This window comes from Halichoerus grypus, chromosome 1, assembly GCF_964656455.1.
Source record: "Halichoerus grypus chromosome 1, mHalGry1.hap1.1, whole genome shotgun sequence".
Classification (NCBI taxonomy): domain Eukaryota; kingdom Metazoa; phylum Chordata; class Mammalia; order Carnivora; family Phocidae; genus Halichoerus; species Halichoerus grypus.
This window is the reverse complement of record NC_135712.1, coordinates 6,207,786-6,229,341: the sequence shown is the minus strand read 5'-3', so window position 1 is coordinate 6,229,341 and position 21,556 is coordinate 6,207,786. Positions and strand designations below refer to the sequence as shown.

The window sequence follows — 21,556 nt, the reverse complement described above, 5'->3', positions numbered from 1 at the left end:
TTGAGGGTAGTGTGTCAGGAGTTCTTCTGGTGTGGTGTGGAAATAGAAGGATTGGGTTCGTGTCTTGCTTGGATGCATCATTTCCTGTCCTCATCCTTGAGGAGGGATAGGAGTAGAACCCAGTGTTAGTGTTGTGCAGATTAAGGGAGTGGTTTATGCAAAGCACTTAGAGCAGATCTGGCACGTGGCACACACTTAAAAATTGTTAGTTCTTGCTTCAAGTAGGCTATTCTTTCTCCCTAGGGCATGTGGACGGAGGTGGTATGTCATTGTCCAAGGCAGTGTTGCCCCATAGGATCAGCAGTTGTATATTCTCTAGGGCACACGAGGGTCAACTACAGTTTATGTTACTAATTTACAAAATCATTGAGAAATATGCATAGTTTATTACTCTCTTCAATCGTATTTGGAGAAAAATGGCTTGCTCATGTGGTAGAATTTGAGACTAAGGTGTTGAAAAAAATACTTTGACAAAAATAGCATATACTTTATGATTTTGAAAATACAGGAAAGAAGAGCACAAATGACCTATGAGCTTTGGTGGGGTTGAAAAAATTTACAGTGCTAAAAAAAAAATTTACTATGCTAATGACAAATTTGGGGAGCCATCAATCATCTTCACCAAGGGCCTAATTTGGGGAGCAAACTTTGCATAGTGAGGTTCTAAGTTAAATGGCAGCCATCTCAATCATTGGTTCTGATGTAAATGAATCTGAGCTATGTTGCAGGGATGGGGCGTCCCTTCTCGTCAAAGGCGCCTGTCCTGGGGGAGCGGAGCAGGCCTCCAGGCCCCTGGGACTCTGGTGAAGGGGGCAGGTAAAGAAGGGGGCAGGCTCCAGACCCCTCCCTGCTCCAGCATGCCAGTAACCACCTCTTCCGGGAGCAGCGGGGAACTTAAGAATAAAAAGAAAGAGAGAGAGAGACGCAGTTATCTAAGAGAAGTAAATAACCCCCTGGGGCCTCCTATGTCCTTGAGCTTGATCTTGAAACCCATCAGAAAAATTGGGCGGTAGCATTTGGGCTTTTTACGCGATCTAAGTATCCACATAAAGAAGACGGAGAGAGACTGTGACAAACATTTTCTCCCCGCGTCTCTGAGATAGTGAAGACATTTCGCTGGTTGAACTCATCCCTGCTGACAGCCCGCCGCTGCCGCCCTGCCTTGTCTGGGGTGTCAGTGAAACCTTACACGCCTGCCGCCCGTCAGCTTCTGTTCTTTAGGAGCAACAGGTGCGGAAGGGAGAAAGCTGGAAGCGGGCCACGCCTCCAGGCATCTCTTGTATAGGAGTTCACGGAACTTCTTTTAACCGGCCGGAACACCTGCAAGTCAGGGCGCCTTCGCTTATTCCAAGGCCTGTGTGGCCGCTCGGAGCCCCGCGGGGCGGCTGCCGAAAGCCTCGCAGACACGGCGTCCTCGGGGGCGGCGCTGGCGTCTCCGGGGCTTTTCCAGCGGCGCCCGGGCGCTCGGCTGCCCCCGCAGGCGCCTGTGCGTGCGCGGGGCCTGATTGGTGCGCGCCGCCGCCTGGCCTTTTAGGGGCTGTTGTCGGGCGTTTCAAGTCAGTGCTGCTTTTACCGACCAATCCGGTCTTCGCCCGGCCGATTCCCCCTCGCGCCCGGCCAATGGCGGGGGAGCCCCGCGCCGCTGCCCGCAGGCGCCGGGCTTAAGTTGCGGCGGGAGGCGCAGGGGCTCAGACGGCGCTGGGCGGCCGCCAGCTCGCACTGGCCCCCGCGCCTGCTGCTACCTGGCACCTGCCACCTGCCCGGCGCGGGCCGCGGTCGGGATCCGTCTAGCGCCGCGTTCCCTCGCGGGGCTGTGTTGGGGGAGCCCTCTTTCCGACTGCCAAAATGGTTATCAGAGTGTTCGTTGCCACATCTTCTGGGTCCATAGCGGTAGGTGTCTGCTGGAATGGGTGGGGGCTCTTCTTCCTGTCGGGTTTTCTGAGGAGCTCAAACCGGGAAGGGGAAGAAGCGGGTCTGGCCCAGCGTTGGCCTGAAGTTTGTCTTGGGAGGAGTGTGTAAGCGCCGTGGCTCCGCGGGAAGCCTGCGCGCCTTTGCTTTCTGCGTTTGCTTTAACCGCCTTGAAGAAGTGTGGAAAAGGAGCGATCCGGGCTCGCTGGCTGGGAAAGGGGTTCCGGGAAGGGGGCGTGTTTGATACTAGAATTTTTAACATGTGATTTGTGTCGCCTTGTGTTCGCATATATTATAGAATCAGAGGCTTTTTCTGCCAATCATTCTGTACGACTTAGACTAATTTACAGTTGCAAATAAATGACATTTTGTGTAACCATATTTGGAGGGTGTGATGAAACAGAGTACCAAAATGACTCCTGGTGTGATTACAGTTGACCCTTGAACAATGCGTGGGGGGTGGTGGTGGTGGTTAGGGGCACTCACACCAGCACCGTCGAAAATCCATGTATAACTTTTGACTCCCCAAAACTTCACTAATGACCTGTTGACCAGAAGGCTTACTGACAACATAAACCGTTGATTAACACATATTTTGTATGTTATATGTAATATAAGCTGTATTCTTGCAATAAGTAAGCTAGAGAAAAGAAAATATTATTAAGAAAGCCATAAGAAAGAGAAAATACATTTACAATACTTTCTGTAGTTACAGAAAAAAAATCTGCATATAGGTGGACCCATGCAGTTTAAAAGTTGTGTTGTTCAAGGGTCAATTGTACTTGCATGTGGGATGTAACTACACCAAAAGTGTAAAATTAGCATGTGTAATAGTATTATTTGGGGAAAATGATGTCACAGTGACAAGAGCAAACATCTCTAAGGCCACAGTTTTAAACGCTCTAGGAATTCAAACAGGCCAAAAATAGGTACTAGGAGCGGACCCCATAGCGCTGCGTCTGATTTCCCTGGGACCAGGCTCAGAATCACCCCTCCAGTTCCTGCCTTCATTCTGTGCAGGATAGACCTGCCTGAAGAAACAAGGGTAACCGAAGGAGCCACTTCCCCTTGGCAGTGATTCAGGCTTTGATTTTAGGCTTGAACCTGCGGTGTCTATCGGAGACTGACATTTCTGGGAGCATTGGAGCCTTTAGGGGGCTGTGGGAGGAAGCCGTTTCATCAGTCCTGAGGGCTGGACACCAGCAAGGGGGCTGTTTCCTTTTATATCTAGTTCCTGGGCCATCCTGCAGCTTGGGTTTCACTCAGCCTGGGATAATACCCTCGGCCAGCAGCTGGCTGGGAACAGCCCCAATGCTGGCTCTTGAATGCCCCCACCCACAGCCCTGAAAGTTCACGCAGTTTCCTGAGGGCAAAGAGGGAACAAGAGAGAAGAGGCTGGTTGTCCCTCTGAGCACAACCCATCAGCAACGACTGTGTCTGTGGAACATCTTTTAACAGAAACAGAGGAGGGATAATTCCAGATGTAAAACCACAAAATCTTTTGTGGCTGTCGATGACCTCAGAAACTTTTAGTTGACGCATAAAGAGCACATTTTTGGATTACTAGATTAAAGATGATTTTTATTGAAGAAAATGGCTTTAGTGGCCTTTCAGTATGCTGTTGATGCTCATTGACAGAAACTTTTACCACTGACCGGTCTTCTACATGTTCTGTAGGCCAGGTGTGAGTGCCCTATGCATCCTTCCAGAGATGGTGAACAAACGTGTGGCGTTCTAAGGATTATTTGATGTCTTACATTCTTGAAGTTTGGGCGTATGATTGAGTTAGCCTTGGAGGGTCTGGAGGGACACCGTTCACTCCAGGATCTTGGAAAAACCACATTAATTCTGGTTCCCCAAGCAAATGTTTTGTTGTCACTTGGAACTGTTTGACCTTGGGAAAGTTATTTCACCTTGCTAAGCCTCAATTTCCTTATCTGTAAAATGAGGATAAGAATAGTATTCGTCTCATGACATCGCCATGAGGATTTAGGAAATAAGCCCCGAGCGCCTTGCATGGTGTCCAGTGCTCAGTGCTTAATACATATTATAATTATTAGTGAACTTCATAATTATTACATATGGCTACTTAATATTATAGTTGTTTTAAGTATTAGGTATTATAATTGTTAGCTAATGTTAATGTTTAAAATATATTTTTAAAAGATTTTATTTATTTGAGAGAGAGACAGAGAGCACAAGCAGGGGAGCGAGGTAGAGGGAGAGGGAGAAGCAGGCTTCTCACTAAGCAGGGAGCCCAACCCGGGGCTCGATCCCAGGATCCTGGGATCATGACCTGAGCCGAAGGCAGACACTTCACCGACTGAGCCACCCAGGCGCCCCAATGTTAGTTAATGTTTATCAGTATTATTGTAGTTGTTTTAATTATTAGCTAATATTATATATGTGAGTCTGTGATGATTATGTTTCAGAAGAACTGTCCCAAGCCACATAAGTGGAATAATTTCTATCTTATCCTAAAGAAGGACAACTGATGATTCCCATGGTATCAGTGCTAGTGATTTTCCCTAGGTGGGGGGATTTCACCCAGAAGCTTCTTTGCAGGAGAACCCCAGAGCAGCTTCCAGTGTGTGTGGTGGTGGGTCTGCAAACACTTTACTGCTTGTTTTTTCAGTCTCTTTACTTTAAAAAAGGATTCTTGCCTGCAACTTAGTCAACGAGGGCATGTAACTTCTAAGGGATGAATGAAATAAATGAAAAAGGAGACATCTCTTTGTAAGGGCTTACGCATATGCAGCTGTGTGTCATGTCCCTGCTTGATGATAAGGCAATGTCACATGTTTGACCGATTTACGGAGGAACGTAGTGAAGAGACCTTGGGAGCGGGAGCAGGTCTGTGTCTTCCCGAAGGCCAGCGCCACAGTGGGCTGGGGGACAAAGGGAGAGAGGACTGTCCTCACTGTTTTCAAGATGCACAGCCCTTGGAACCATGATCTTCAAGGACAGACCCTGAGGGTGGCTCCTGGGTTTTTCCATCATTTCTCCAGCCTTGCTTGAGTGTAAATATAGTGGGCAAAAACTCCGCTCTTGAACGAGATGGATCCAGGTGTAGATCTTGGAAAATTCCTTAATTCACTGGTGCCTCAGCTTTATTTAAAAATGGTGATCAGAGTACTTAACCTGGTGCCTCAGCTTTATTATTTTAAAATGGTGATCAGAGTACTTAACCTGGCTTGGCAACCAGGACAAGTCAGTGAGATAAGACTGTGCAGGCTCTTACCTTGTCCAGGATGCTGTGCCACATGTCATGTCATGTTCCTTGGTTCTCACCAGAACCTGAGGAGGGTGGCGCTTTACCCATTTTGCAGACGAGGCCATTCAAGAGTGGACCCCTGCTCAGACAGCAGCCTTCTGAGCCAGGGGGAAATGCAGGTTGCCTCCGCTCAAATGCAGTGTGCTTTTCACTAAGTGCAGTGACCTCAGTTGGAAAAGCTCCTAACTGTTCAAGACAATTAAAGGGAGGTGCCAAGCAAGTGACTCAAAGATCACTCTGACACGTTACAGTAACCAATGGTGGCCGGTGACTTCAGGAAAAGAACACTTTCTTAAGAGTAAATGTAACAGGATAGGAAACACAGAGCTCTCTGAGCCTCTGCTGAAGTCCCAAAGGCTCCAAGTGACCCAGACCCCAGGGACCCCCAGATGCTCCAGAGGGGCTGCCTAGAAAGAAGGTACAGCCCTGGGGGGCGGGTAGCACTGGTCATGGTGCAGTGGAGGGAGGAGAAGGAGCGGGAGGTGGGGAGGGGAGGGTGTCTGTGGTGAGAACGACTGGGTGTGGTGTATACCCTCCTACCCCAGGGGCCATAAAGGGAGGTGCCCTCTGGGAGCTGATGTCCCTGGGGGTCAGCTCAGGAGGCCACCTGGAGAAGAGCTGCACTTTGCCTGGGAGGGTCCATGAATAGGAGGGAGGACTGTGGGCGAGAGGGCCCCCACTCAGCATGGCCATCAGGGTGTGGGCAGAGGTGACCATGCCACCAGGTGAGCTCATGTACTCCTTGCTTCCCTCTCTCCTCTGGGCTCATCCTAAGACTACTCCAGCCCCCGGCAGAACTCAGGTGCTCCAAAGACCCAGATCAGTGATGCCTTTAACCCAGCTTAAAGTACTGGTGTTTGGGGAGGATAGAAACAGATTTTACTTTTCTTCTCTTTTTTGAGGGGTGAGGGGCTGAGAAATAGCACTTAACACAAGGTCATGCACCCAGCAGTCCGTTAAGTTCCTACAGATGCAATTGCTTGTCTTGCAAGAGATAACAGCAAACAGATCTTCCCCTCCCATTTTCTCCATCCCTCTTTGACTTTCTAACCGCAGAAACACAAGTCAGGACTTTGGGAACTGTTCTTCATCGATTCAGAAATCGTGGAATAAAATGAAATCCTTCTATTTCATCTCAAGTCCTGAGGCATGATTAATAGAGGTGGAAATAATGGTGAGGTGGCCAGGCTGATTTGGGCTCCTGGGAGGGTACTTGAGGAGGAAGGAAGACAGGGGTTTGGACAGAATAAAGGATGTTGCCTTCCAAATCTTCAATTAAAAGTAAACCTGCCTAAAACGAAGACATCTCTACTCTTCAAACAGCAAAGTTATCTCTGGAAATAGCCAAAGGAGTACGTAATTATTATAGAGTGGCACAGATAATTATGGACAAGGTGGAAAGTACATACAGAAAACATGATTAATTAAAATAGTAAGTTAGTTCCAATGACCTGTCATCAGGTCTGATGGGATTTTGTAATATTCAGAAATTCAGCTGTGAAGCTATGGAATTGGAGCGCGGTTTCGGTGAGGAGGAACAGAAGGGCCGAGGGCTACGCCAGCCTCGCCTTGGGGGAGGGCACATGGTGGAGAAATACAAGCTCCGTCTTTGCTTCTGGTAGATGTGACACTCAGGAATGTGCCAGAAGCTTGTGCCAGAAGCTTAGGGGAAATTCCGTCACCCCACACCTTTCTGTATGATTTTTATTTTTGTCCATGCTTGCCCCAAACTGAGTCTTAATGATTAAGTGTTATATTGTAGCTAACGGCAGCCTTCAATTTATTGACCTAATAACTTTTAGTCGCAGTATCTTTGCTATGTTGGTGGAACAAATGTTACTTAAGAAGTAAATGTGTGATTACCATTTATACAAACCTGGGTACATAACTTATATATACAATTTTATATGCAATGTATATTTACTTGTAAAAAATTCAAAAGTTATTTCTATTCATTTATGTCATATTTATAATTCATACAATATATACAGTCAGGTCACCACCAAAACCAAATTCTACATAATCCAAAACATAATTTGGTTTTGGTGGTGACCTGCTTCCAGGGCTTAAGCATCCATATGTACTTTATTTTTCTTTATATTAAGAAAGAAATACTCTACACATGAATCGATAGACTCATTCACTTTGGCAAAAATGAATAAAAAAAATATATGTATATATATATTTTTTTCTTTTGGTATACAAATCTATGAAAGGAATTGGGTTTGACCCAAAGAGGGTTCGAGGCTAGACATTAGGTTTGGGATGGGCATGAGCCTTTTATAGCATTTGTTTGGGATTCTCAAATTCTAATACCTCTGCTAATGAATGAGTTACACGGGAATGACAGGGGGCCTCATACCCTATAAAACATTTTTAATGGCTTGTTTTGATATGAGACAACATTCTACGCAGAGGATTTAATAAATTAAGATATTAGATATTTTCATGTCAAAGAAAATCCTTAAAATTTTGCTCTTATTTTTAAAAAATGGCTTATTTTGCCTCTTGATCATCTTCAGCTTGTTCACTGCCTAGAATGTACAAATGAGTTCTTTGCATTTTTTTCACCCACATAAGCAGGTTATGAATCAGTTCACACAAAGAACTTGGTACACTGTCTTGTGCAGAGTAGAGTGGGTAAATAAGTGTTTATAATTGTTGGGTTGACCACTCTAGACCTCTCTCCCAGAGGCTCCTAAGTGGGGTCCACAGAGTGTGCTCCAAGTTGTTAACCGGTGTGTATGAAAGAGGGCATTGTGCATTTTGGGAGTGAATTCTTTGAAGAGAGAGAATGATTGTAGTTGTCTCTGGGGATGGAGGTCTGAACTGTGAAGAGGGCCACATTCCTGAGCAATGGCGGCTGGTAGACAAGAGCCCGGGGTGGAGAGAGGGGCATCAAGAGTTGTCTCTCAGGTGAGGCTGGTGTCCTGCTCTCCACGTGAGTGGAAAGGAGAAATCCGAGGGAAGACAAGGTTCTTTACTGTGTTGCTCTTTGTGAGCTGGGAGACACAGCCATTGGCTTTTTCTGGTTTTTCCTCTGTCCTTTCCCCTTTCACTCATCTCCAAGTGGGCTTTCCAATCTCCTGTATTACTTCGGAAGCCACTTTAGTTCAATGTGACTCACGTGCCCATTTTCATAACTGTGAGTGAAGCGCTTTTTTAGTTGGGTGTACTTGGTATTTGAGTTTTGTAGTGAATTGTCTTTTCTCTCTTTCCTTCTTGCACTTCTCCCAATCCTCCTTTTTCTTCATAACCAATTCTTATTTGTTTTTTGGCATTAACGCTTAGCAGAGAATTTAAAAGCATATCAAAGACCTCCAGTAAAATCTATGATGAGGGCATCTCTATTCTTATTAGGTTGATTATACCATGATTGAAACATTGGTGAAATTAAAATTTTAGAATTTAAACAATGACTCTGTTGATCCTTTATAATGAAGAGGTGTGACTTTATCGTTTTCCTTGTTTAAATAATAGCAAGATTATTTGTTTTGTATAGTATAGTTGGAGAAAGGATTTCGTTTATGTAAATATAAGCAAAACATAAAAAAATAAACCTAGTCTAATAGTAGTCTTTCTCTACTCTTGACCAGATTAGGAAGAAGCAGCAAGAAGTAGTGGGCTTTTTGGAAGCTAATAAGATCGACTTTAAGGAATTAGACATTGCTGGAGATGAAGACAATAGGAAGTGGATGAGGGAGAATGTTCCTGGAGAGAAAAAACCTCAAAACGGAATTCCTTTGCCCCCCCAGATCTTCAACGAAGAGCAGTATTGTGGGGTGAGTATTTGATTTCTTGGAAACTTCTTCTGCATGTATGTTTATCAGAAATTGTTTAAAACAGATTACTTTGGGGGCACCTGGGTGGCTCGGTCTATTGAGCATCCAACTTTTGATTTTGGCTCAGGTCATGATCTCAGGGTCATGGGATCGAGCCATGAGTCCAGCTCCACGCGCAGTGGGGAGTCTGCTTGAGATTCTCTCTCTCCCTCTCCCCCTCCACTCTCCTTCTCTCTCTCTTTCTCTCAAAATAAAATAAATAAATCTTAAAAAAATGGCTAATTTGGAGGCAGCATTTGAACTTGTTGATAGTTTTCAGGACATGATCTATTTCTACTAATACCTGGATGGTAGACCCATTGTAAGTCATCAATATACAAGATTCACAAAAGGATAGAAGCAATAAAATGGTGATTTGAAAGTTCTTGGGATTATTTTAGGCCCCTTATTTTATTTTGAAGAGTGGAGATCACTTGTGCAAACAAAGTATGCATTTAGTTGGAAAGGAATTCTGATCAGCCTCACGATGTACACATCCATGAATCCAGGTAGACAGAGGGTTGGCTTTCACTTTCATAAAGAATGATTTGCAGAAGTCAAATCTTAATACAGATACAAGATAAATGTGTGGAAACGTATCTAGATAGTTTAAAAACTGTTCTGGACCATTTTGATTACAACAGCAATTTTATTTTATACATTTAATAGTTCATATCACCAGAAAATCACCTCTGCCTCCAGTTCTTTACAGTTCTGCTTAGTAAATCAAATTGTTGAAAAGAAACATTTAAAAACTCAAAGCACTTCAGAGCATGAGAGCTGGAGGTTATCTTAGGGGTCATCTAAGCCTTCTAGGTCATCTTTCGGATGCAGCCAGGGCTCTGGAAGGCAGAGGGAAGTGATCAGTGTTGTATTGCTTCCGAAGGCTGGAGCCAGCGATGGGAATCTTAACTCACCTCTTGTCTTCTTGCACTCAACTGTTGGTTCTTTAGGTTAGCTCCTTTTTATTATTATGTTTCTCATCTAAAGCAGGTAGGGTCCAATTAAAGCCTGAAGGCCGATGCCCGTAGCTACCTGTTTTAGTAAATAAAATTTTACTGGAACACATCCACACTAATTGATTCACCTATCACCTATGGCTGATTTTGCACAATGGCAGAGCTGAGTTATTGCAGCAGGGACCATATGACCTGCAAAGCCAAAAGTATTTACTGTCTGCCCACTTACAGAAAAGCTTTTGGGGCTGCCTCTGATTTGAAGCACCAAGTGTTTGGTTATTGGAGGTTTGTCTTTGTTTCATAGGACTGATGTAAGAAAGCACCACAAACAGGGTGGCTGTTATGGGCTGTATGTTTGTGTCCCCCCCCCCCCCCCCAATTCATATGTCGAAGCCCTAACCTCCATGGTGATGGTATTTGGAGATGGGGCCTTTGGGAAGTGATCAGCTTAGATGAGGTCATGCTGGTGGGGCCTTCCTGATGGGATTAGTGCCCTTAGAGGAAGAGAGAGCGATCCCTCTTACTTCAGCATGTGAGCACACAGCCAGAAGGCATCTGTCCCCACCAGAACCCAACTATACTGGCACCCTGGTCTCAGACCTCCAGCCTCCAGAGCTGTTGTTTAAGAGCCCCCCCGCCCCCCCACCCCCGCCTAGTGTGGCATTTTGTTATGTGACCCAAGTTGACTAATTCAGTGTCTTAAAATAACAGAAATGTACTCTTGCACAGTTCTGAAGGCCAGAAGTCCAATAGCAAGGTGTCTGTCAGGTTGGTTTCTTCTGGAGGCTTCGAGGGAAAATCCGTTCCATGCCTTCTTCCTAGCTTCTGGTGGTTGCCAATAACCTTTGGTGCTCCCTGGCTTGCAGATATCTCTCTCCCATCCCTGCCTCCATCTCTCCTTGTGTTCTCCTTGTCTCTCTCTCTGTCTTCACTTGGCCTTTTTATAAGGACAGCAGTCATTGAAATAGGGCTCAGGGGTGCTGGTTAAGCATCTGCCTTCGGCTCGGGTCATGATCTCAGGGTCCTGGCATCGAGTCCCACATTGGGCTCCCTGCTTAGCTGCTCACTGGGGAGTCTGCTTCTCCCTCTCCCTCTGCCCCTCCCCATACTCGTGCTTTCTCTCTCTCACTCTCAAATAAATCTTTTTTTTAAAAAAGATTTTATTTATTTATTTGAGAGGGAGCATGAACAGGGGGAGAAGTAGAGGGAGAGGGAGAAACAGGCTCCCCAATGAGCAGGGAGCCCGATGTGGGGCTCGATCCCAGGACCCCGGGATCATGACCTGAGCCAAAGGCAGATGCTCATGCAACTGAGCCACCCAGATGCCCCAAAATAAATAAAATCTTTAAAAAAAAAAAAAAGAATAGGGCTCACTCACTCCAATATGGCCTTATTGTAAATAATTGCATCTGTAAATATCCTATTTCCAAATAAGGTTGCTTTCTGTTCTGGGTGGACTTGGATTTGTGGGGAACCCTCTTCAACCCAGCACAGGGTTATGTGGATTTACATGACCGTGTTAGCATTCTTCAGAGGCTTAGCCCAGTCCTGTGGGTGGGGGGAGTGTTTTCAAACAGTCTGAATGTGGCAAGCGCTTATTTAAGAGAACGTATGATCCAGCCCAAGGCTCCTTTGGATTTAAGCTGGGGCTTCCCAGGGTGCAGAGAGGATTTCCTGTGTGAGGAAGGGTCCTCCCCTCCACCTCCTATTCCTCCCTTCCCTTACCCCTCCCTACCTCTTGACCTCCCTCCACCATGACCCTTATTTCTAAGAATTGAGGCTCTTGTTGGATGAAGAAGGGAATAGTGGTGGTGGGCAGTTTTGATTTTTTAATAATTTTTTTAATAATTGAAAAAATAATACATGTGCACACTGAAAAATTAAAATGGTTCAAAAATTATCTCCAGTAAAAATTAGTCTCTCTCCCATGTCAGACCCCTGTGACTCTAGTTCCTTCCCCCGAGGGGACTGGCTTCATGGACCTGTGATCTGGGAAGTCACCCAGACCCCATGCTCAAGAGAGCTCTCTGCTTGGTTCCATGCCCTACTGTCTTGAAATCCACAACAGTTTTTGAAACAGGGACCCCATGTTTCATTTTTGCATGGGGACCCCGCAAATGATGTAGTCGTTCCTGCTTTGACTGACCAATGTTGGCAGTTTCTTGTTTGACCTTCCAGAAATTTTCTATGTATATTTATAATATAAATTATATATATCTTATAGATACCTATAATATCTATAATACAGTAGACATTATATAGATATATATTGTATATTACTTAAAAATGGGAGTGTGCTATACATGTTTGCTTTTTGTCAGTTACTAACCAGATCTCAGGGATCATTGCATAGCTGCCCGTACGCCTTCCTTTAACAGCCGCAAAGCGTTCCATTGTATGTGATATAATTATCGACACAGTGCTCTACTGGGGAACATTCAGGAAACATTCAGCATACAAACAATGCTGCAGGAAATCTCTTTATATACACAGATCCTTGTATTCAGTGTGAATATATGTATGGAGGATAAAATCCTGGAAGATGTGCTGGGTTAAAGCATGCATGCATTTTGCATTTCAGAAGGTGTTGGCATGTGGCCCTGTAATGTACTTGTGCCAACTTACATTTCCACCAGCCTCGCTGAGAGTGGCTAGTTCCCTGTGACTTTGACAATGTTCTTTTTGCAAACTTTTGGAACTTTGCCAGTCTATTAGATGAAAAATATATTCTACTGCTTTGACTTGAATTTCTGTCTATGTGAGTGAGGCTGAACATCTTTTCCTATGTTGTTTTTTTTTTTATTTTTTTCCTTTTTAAAGATTTTATTTATTTATTTGATAGAGAGAGAGCAGGAGAGCACAAGCAGTGGGAGTGGCAGAAGCAAGCCCCCCTGCCAAGCAGGGAGCCCAATGCGGGGCTCGATTCCAGGACCCTGAGATCATGACCTGAGCCGAAGGCAGACGCTTAACGCCTGAGCCACCCAGGCGCCCCTCCTATGTTTATAAGCTATCTTTTTTCCCCCTATGACTTGCTATTTTTCTATTGGGTTACAGGTTATATTTATTAGTTTGTAAGAGTCTTCATTTGTGAAGGAAAGTATCCTTTTTATGACCATAGATGTTGCAATTTTTTCCCCCACATTTTTTGTCTTTTGGCTTTTTAAAAAAAATTTTATTTTATTATGTTATGTTAATCACCGTACATTACATCATTAATTTTTGGTGTAGTGTTCCATGATTCATTGTTTGCGTATAACACCCAGTGCTCCATGCAGTACGTGCCCTCCTTAATACCCATCACTGGACTAACCCATCCCCCTACCCCCCTCCCCTCTAAAGTCCTCAGTTTGTTTCTCAGAGTCCATAGTCTCTCATGGTTCATCTCTCCCTCCGATTTCCCCCCCTTCATTTTTCCCTTCCTTCTCCTAACATCCTCCATGCTATTCCCTATGTTCCACAAATAAGTGAAACCATGTGATAATTGATTTTCTCTGCTTGACTTATTTCACTTAGCATAATCTCCTCCAGGCCCATCCATGTTGATGTAAAAGTTGGGTATTCATCCTTTCTGATAGCTGAGTAATATTCCACTGTATATATGGACCACATCTTCTTTATCCATTCATCTGTTGAAGGGCATCTCAGCTCTTTCCACAGTTTGGCTATTGTGGACATTGCTGCTACGAACATTGGGGTGCATATGGCCCTTCTTTTCACTACATCTGTGTCTTTGGGGTAAATACCCAGGAGTGCAATTGCTGGGTTGTAGGGTAGTTCTATTTTTAATTTTTTGAGGCACCTCCACACTGTTTTCCAAAGTGGCTGTACCAACTTGCATTCCCACCAACAGTGTAAAAGGGTTCCCCTTTCTCCACAACCTTTCCAACATTTGTTGTTTCTTGCCTTGTCCATTTTTGCCATTCTAACTGGTGTAAGGTGGTATCTCAATGTGCTTTTGATTTGAACTTCCCTGATGGCTAATGATGATGAACATTTTTTCATGTGTCTGCTAGCCATTTGTATGTCTTCTTGGAGAAGTGTCTGTTCATGTCTTCTGCCCATTTTTTTGACTTGATTATTTGTTTTTTGGGTGTTGAGTTTGAGAAGTTCTTTATAGATCTTGGATACCAGCCCTTTATCTGTAGTGTCGTTTGCAAATATCTTCTCCCATTCTGTGGGTTGCCTCTTTGTTTTGTTGACTGTTTCCTTTGCTGTGCAGAAGCTTTTTATCTCGATGAAGTCCCCAAAGTTCATTTTTGCTTTTGTTTCACTAGCCTTTGGAGATGTATCTTGAAAGAAGTTGGTGTGGCCGATGTCAAAGAGGTTACTGCCTATGTTCTCTAGGATTTTGATGGATTCCTGTCTCACAGCATCTTTTCCTGATTAAAACTCTTCAGAGTATAGGGATAGAGGGAACATTCCTCAAGTTCATAAAATCCATCTATGAAAAACCCACAGTGAATATCATCCTCAATGGGGAAAAGCTGAGAGCCTTTCCCTTAAGATCAGGAACATGTCAAGGGTGCCCACTCTCACCACTATTGTTCAACATAGTACTAGAAGTCCTAGCAACAGCAATCAGACAACAAAAAGAAATAAAAGGTATTAAAATTGACAAAGAAGAAGTCAAACTCTCTCTCTTCGCAGATGACATGATACTTTATGTGGAAAATCCAAAAGACTCCACCCCCAAATTACTAGAACTCATATAGCAGTTCAGTAATGTGGCAGGATACAAAATCAATGCACAGAAATCAGTTGCTTTCTTATACACTAACAATGTAACTGTAGAAAGAGAAATTAGAGAAACGATTCCATTTACAATAGCACCAAAAACCATAAGGTACCTTGGAATAAACCTAACCAAAGAGGTAAAGGATCTATACTCTAGGAACTACAGAACACTCATGAAAGAAATTGAAGAAGACACAAAAAGATGGAAAAACATTCCATGCTCATGGATCGGAAGAATAAACATTGTTAAAATGTCTATGCTCCCCAGAGCAATCTATATCTTCAGTGCCATCCTGATCAAAATTCCAAAGACATTTTTCAAAGTGCTGGAACAAACAATCCTAAAATTTGTATGGAATCAGAAAAGACCCCGAATCGCCAAGGAGATGTTGAAAAAGAAAAACAAAGCTGGGGGCATCACGGTGCCAGATTTCAAGCTCTATTACAAAGCAGTGATCACCACGACAGCATGGTAGTGGCACAAAAACAGACATATAGACCAATGGAACAGAATAGAGAGTCCAGATATGGACCCTCAACTCCATGGTCAAATATTCTTTGACAAAGCAGGAAAAAATACTCAATGGAAAAAGGCAGTCTCTTCAATAAATGGTGCTTGGAAAATTGGACAGCCACATGCAGAAGAATGAAACTCGACCATTCTCTAACACCATTCACAACGATAAACTCAAAATGGATGAAAGACCTCAATGTGAGACAGGAATCCTTCAAAATCCTAGAGGAGAACATAGGCAGTAACCTCTTTGACATCGGCCACAGCAACTTCTTTCAAGATACATCTCCAAAGGCTAGTGTCTTTTGGCTTTTTAAAGTGATATATTTTTTTTTGGAATGCAGAACTTAAAACATTTTTTTATGAAAACAAATTCATTAATCTTTTTTCTTTATGGTTCCTGATCCTGAGTCTTACTTATGAAAACTTTCTGCACTCTGAAGTTATCAAAAGAATAATTTCATTTTTTCTTCTAGTACTTTTCCAGTGAAAGTAGTATTTTAAATCTCTTACTTTTGCTTATTTTAACTGTCCTTTTAAATTAAGTTAGTTATAGTAGAGAAAATATTGACGTGTGTAGCTTTTAACCTATGTTAACTCTTAGGGTAAAAGTTCTGCAATATTTTTTGCTATGAAAAGAAACCTTGAAGGCATTTCTTATCCCATTTTGCTGTGATCTAGTGATTTTTTTCATTTTAGTTGTGGAGGAAAAAGAAAAGTTTTCCCCTTTCCTAAGAAAAAGACTTCTACTTTTTAAGAGGATTATTTTGTAATATTTGGATATATATTTATAATATTTCAGTATATATTATTTTGTAATAGAATATTTGTGATATTCTATAGAATATAGATAGAAATATTGTGATATTTTCCTATTATAAGTATGGATCTAATGAGATGAGCCTACAAATTATTATTATTATTATTATTATTTTAATTTTATTTTTTTATTTGAGAGAGAGAGTGCGTGTGTGTGCCAGCAGGGGGAGAAGTAGAGGGAGAGGGAGAGAGAGAATCTCAAGCTGACTCCCTGCTAAACTCAGAGCCTGATGCAGGGCTCTATCCCAGGACCCTGAGATCACAACCTGAGCCAAAATCAAAAGTTGGACACTTAAATGACTGAGCCACCCAGGTGCCCTGAGCCTATAAATTATTTTATCTTTAACTGTTAATATTAATTCTTTTCATTTCTGCCTTCAGAGAGGTATTAGTGTAGTTTATCTGATGAGCAAATTGCTGAATTTGCCTTTCTGCAGTCTGTGGACACTCTTAACAAAAGTGCATTAATGAGGCAGAGGGCTTTGTTTCCAGAAAGTAGCTAAAAATGATTATTTGTATTGTAGGTTCAGATTTTAAAAGGAGACTCAAAGGTTCCCAAGACTATGTCAGGTTTAAAATGGCATGAATCTGAACAATGAATCATGGAACACTACATCAAAAACTAATGATGTAATGTATGGTGATTAACATAACACAATAATAAAAAAACCCAAAAAAATACAAAACTTATGAATGAATAAAAAAGATGTGGAGCAAAGAAAAAAAAATAAAATGGCATGAATCTGGATGGTCACTCAGTGTGTCTTTCCACGAGATTGAAATGCCTACTGTAAGAATAATTATTATTTATATTGAATCATTGGCCTCATCTTGAATGGTCACCCATACACCACACCTGATGATGGTGGCAGGTAGTGGGAACCTCACGGATGAGCAATGGATTTCTCGCATCATGGCAGTAAGGGGACTGGACGTTCACGGTAGTTCTGAGCACCATCCTGTCCCTGCCAGTGCAATCTCCTGCTGTTCTATCTATGTAGAACGGATGAAGATGTTATCCCGAGGACATGGCAGAAAACCGTTAGCTAGAAAAAGGAGACACCTGATGGAAAGCCAGGCACAGCGGAGGCCAGGTTACCCACCTGGCAGAGGAATACTAACTGAAAGTACAGACATGTCAGTCAATGCCAAGTTGGAATCTGTGCGTCTTAGCCCAGGTAAGGGCTGGGTGCCTGCCTGGGCCTAAACACAACCAAAGGGGACCTTGGCCATTCAGCAAGGCAAGCATCCTCAAGGCTGCAAGGGAGGCAGGATCCAAGCCCAGTTAGGGCGGGGGCAGGGCACTCTCAGTGCATAGATGTTACTGGACAAGCTATTTCACGTCATTAAAAACTTATTATGAAATGTGTCATGTGATAAAAATACAGAGCTTTAAAGAGGAATAACAAAATGTACAACTGTGTATGCGCCAAACATTAAAAGAGCCTTAACACCTTAATCACCGTTTCCCTATTTACATGTGTTTTGTTTTTTTAGTACTTTAGATGGTTGGCCTTCATTCCACCCCACAAATTAGATGTTTCTAATTGTTTTTGTAGTCAATACTTGTTGAGGTTTAGATTTATGCACATATTTATTAATATCTTTGCTCATGATTTCTTCTTGCATCATAGATAATACATCTGGAATCATTTCCTTTGATCTAATATAGCCTCTAAAAGTGTCTTTAAGTGAGTGTCTATTGGTGGTAAATTCTCTAAATTTTTGTTTAAAAATGACATTTTTCAGAAAAAATGTCTATTTTACTCTCATGCCTAAAAATAGTTTCATGAAAAAAAAATAGTTTTGCTGGATCTAAAATTCTGGGTTGGTGTTTTTTTTTTCTAAAGACATTGAAATTATGATTTCACTTTCTTCTGACTTCTGTGTTGCTGTTAAGAAGCCAATTGTCAGTCTAATTGTCATTCTTTCGTGGGGAAACTGTCTTTTTCCTTGCCCCCTCTGCCTGCTTCCTTCACTCTCTCCCATGCTGCCCTCCTTTTATAAAACTCCCCTCCGTGAGTAGGCTCTAGGCTTTATCTACTCCTGCCTTTAGTCTCTGTGGCATCAAAGTGGGCATAAAGATCTACTGGTTTTGTCAGAAACTCTGCCTTGGTGTGTACTTATTCTTAGAATCCCTGGTCTCACCTGGCAATGATCTTTCCTTTTGTATCAGCTTAACAATGGATCTGTACTTCTTTTCTTAAATTTTAATTTAAAATTTTTTAATTTCTTAAAAAAATTGTTTTTTGAGAGTGTTTCAGGGCCTCTAATCTACTATACTACCATAACCGGAAGTTGAAAAACCATTTCATACTCATTATTTTCTGTATCTATTTGTTAGCGTCAAGTCAAAAATAATGAAAAATTGTTGTTCAGTCCTCGGAAGTTAGAAAAGCTATTTGGACCTAAAAAAAAAAAAAAAAAAAGAAAAGAAAAAGAAAGAAGCTATTTGGACCTAAGTTGAAGCAAAAGACAATTCACTCAATGATAAGAAAACCTTTCTTGGGGTACCTGAGTGGCTCAGTCTGTTGGGCATCTACCTTTGGCTCAAGAGTCATGGTCCCAGGGACCTGGGATCGAGCCCCACGTCAGACTCCCTGAGGAAGTCTGTTTCTCCCTCTGCCTCTGCCCCTCACCCCCCACTCATGCTGTCTCTCTCTGAAATAAATAAAGTCTTAAAAAAAAAAGAAAACCATTCTTGATTTGAAAGCTTCTAGAATTGGCCAACTAGAGAAGTTACAGATCTTTATGGAATTTTTGAAAAATAGAATAAATTTACTTTATTATATTTCACCTACTCTCTACTACTACTAATGCATTCTATCATATAATCTTTTTTTATTTTTTATTTTTATTTTTTTTAAAGGTTTTATTTATTTATTTGACAGAGAGAGACACAGCGAAAGAGGGAACACAGCAGAGGGAGTGGGAGAGGGAGAAGCAGGCCTCCCGCGGAGCAGGGAGCCCAATGTGGGGCTCGATCCCAGGACCCCGGGATCATGACCCGAGCCGAAGGCAGACGCCCAACAACTGAGCCACTCAGGCACCCCTAATCTTTTTTTAAAGATTTATTTATTTATTTTAGAGAGAGAGTACATGGGTGGGGGGAGCAGCAGAGGGAGAAGGAGAGAATCTCAAGCAGACCCCCCACTGAGTGTGGAGCCTGATGTGGGGCTCAATCCCATGACCCTGAGACCATGACCTGAGCTGAGATCAAGAATCTGATGCTCATACCATATGATCCAGCAATTGCACTATTGGGTATTTACCCCAAAGATACAAAAGTAGGGACCCGAAAGGGTACGTGCACCCCGATGTTTATAGCAGCAATCTCCACAATAGCCAAACTGTGGAAAGAGCCAAGATGTCCATCAACAGATGAATGGATAAAGAAGATGTGGTATATATATACAATGGAATATTATGCAGCCATCAAAAGGAATGAGATCTTGCCATTTGCAACGACGTGGATGGAACTGGAGGGTATTATGCTGAGCGAAATAAGTCAACCAGAGAAAGACATGTATCATATGACCTCACTGATATGAGGAATTCTTGATCTCAGGAAACAAACTGAAGGTTGCTGGAGTGGGGGGTGGGGTGGGAGGGATGGGGTGACTGGGTGATGGACACTGGGGAGGGCATGTGCTCTGGTAAGCGCTGTGAATTGTGCAAGACTGTTGAATCTCAGATCTGTACCTCTGAAACAAATAATGCAATATATGTTAAGAAAGAAAAAAAGAAGAAGAATGTAGCAGGAGGGGAAGAATGAAGGGGGGGAAATCGGAGGGGGAGAAGAACCATGAGAGATGATGGACTCTGAAAAACAAACTGAGGGTTCTAGAGGGGAGGGGGGTGGGAGGATGGGTTAGCCTGGTGATGGGTATTGAGGAGGGCACGTTCTGCATGGAGCACTGGGTGTTATGCACAAACAATGAATCATGGAACACTATATCTAAAACTAATGATGTAATGTATGGGGATTAGCATAACAATAAAAAAATTAAAAAAAAAAAAAGAATCTGATGCTCAACTGACTGAGCCACCCAGGCGCCCCTCTATCATGTAATCTTTAACATCTTGCGAGTGCGTGCTCCAGGAATCGATACCAAAGGATCACTTGCTCTTGATGCTCTATTTCCTTCAACTAAGTTTTGAGTCAACTTACAAAAATGCATGCAGAGTAAAAGAATACAATTAACCACTGAGTGAATCTGGGCAACAGATAGGAAAATAATAAAGCTTTGGGTAAGAATGACACAAAGAATACGTAACATTTTCTTCCCAATGTCAGTGGCCTGTATTTGGTTTTAAGCTTCTTAACACATAAGAGTAGGGTGGGTGGTAACATGACTAAGCTGGTTTGAGCTCTGTCTGTTCAAGCCGGCCAGACACACCACCCTCAGTGTGTCAAGAAACTGACCGCTGCCCGGATGACAGAGTTTGGCAGTCATGAAGTAGTCTGGAGAATATCTCCTAGATTTTAATTATATGAAATGAAACTCTTCTGAGCTATTGACAACCATGCTACTGAAGACTGGGTTTAGGGCTGGACCCCTGGGTGGGCCTGGGGGAGCAAGCGAGGGGGGGCTTCACTGAGCTCCAGATTTCAATCAGCTACCAGGTTTCACCTCACTCAGTAGTTTTTCCCACTTTACCGAAACAGGTGCCACTGTAAGCCCTCCATAATCCTGTGGCTGCTGGTATCAGAAGGTCTGAGATGGGTCTTATCCCGTAGAAGCTATTAGAGAAATCCTGTGTTGTCTTAGTCTCAGCTGCTCAGGGTCCAAATCCATGGGGCCAAATGATAAGGAAGCCAGCTAAAGTTATGACACTTGTGGAGAATCCTTTCACTCTGTATATCTGAGTCTTGTCAGCAATTCCTGAGCATGAACAGGTGTGTGTGTGTGTGTGTGTTCTCACTGCTCTGTATTCTGCCCAGTGAAATGATAAAAACAAACGTAAAGTTCATGGTTAGAGATTTCTTAACTTTTGGGGTTAGGTGTCTTTGACAAAACAAACTGGGATAACATTTTGTGTTAACCTCTAACTTAATGACTAATAAAAAAAGATCAACTTAGGTAAATATTCTGGCTCACAAGTGCGCAGTGGGGTTTAAACATTCTTTTTCTTTGCTTCAAGGATTTTGACTCTTTCTTCTCTGCAAAAGAAGAGAATATTATTTATTCGTTTCTGGGTTTAGCTCCCCCTCCAGACTCAAAGGTAAGCTTGAACACCCCATTGGGGCTCCATACAAGTCATAATAAATGAAGCTAGAAATCAGCATCCAAGACTGTTTAATAAATGATAATCTTTAAGTTAACATAGTTTAAATGTATTCCTTATTCTGATGAAGTCTTACACATAGAGATAATGCAAAGCTTTTACTAGAGAATGTTGTAAAACTATGCTTTTCATTTTTTTGCTATGTTTACACCTTTTTGTAGTAAGTCTTACAATACTGAAATTAAGAAACATTGCCTTCAGTAATCTTAAATACACTAAATAACTATATAAAAATTTG

General features: G+C 42.7%; 1 protein-coding gene across 2 annotated transcripts in view; it reads left to right on the top strand.

The window, feature by feature from the left end:
• Nucleotides 1–21,556, top strand: part of SH3BGR (SH3 domain binding glutamate rich protein) — a 62,429-nt gene that overhangs the window by 3,500 nt on the left and 37,373 nt on the right. The window contains exons 1-4 of one of the 2 annotated variants that reach the window (XM_078071936.1): nucleotides 1,613–1,807; nucleotides 1,839–1,890; nucleotides 8,779–8,964; nucleotides 21,175–21,255. In XM_078071936.1, coding sequence (XP_077928062.1) covers nucleotides 1,846–1,890; nucleotides 8,779–8,964; nucleotides 21,175–21,255 — 312 coding nt within the window. In that variant the 5' untranslated portion in view covers nucleotides 1,613–1,807; nucleotides 1,839–1,845. Of the gene's footprint in view, nucleotides 1–1,612; nucleotides 1,808–1,838; nucleotides 1,891–8,778; nucleotides 8,965–21,174; nucleotides 21,256–21,556 lie in introns of those variants that run through there. The other variant, XM_078071900.1, reaches the window with a different exon arrangement.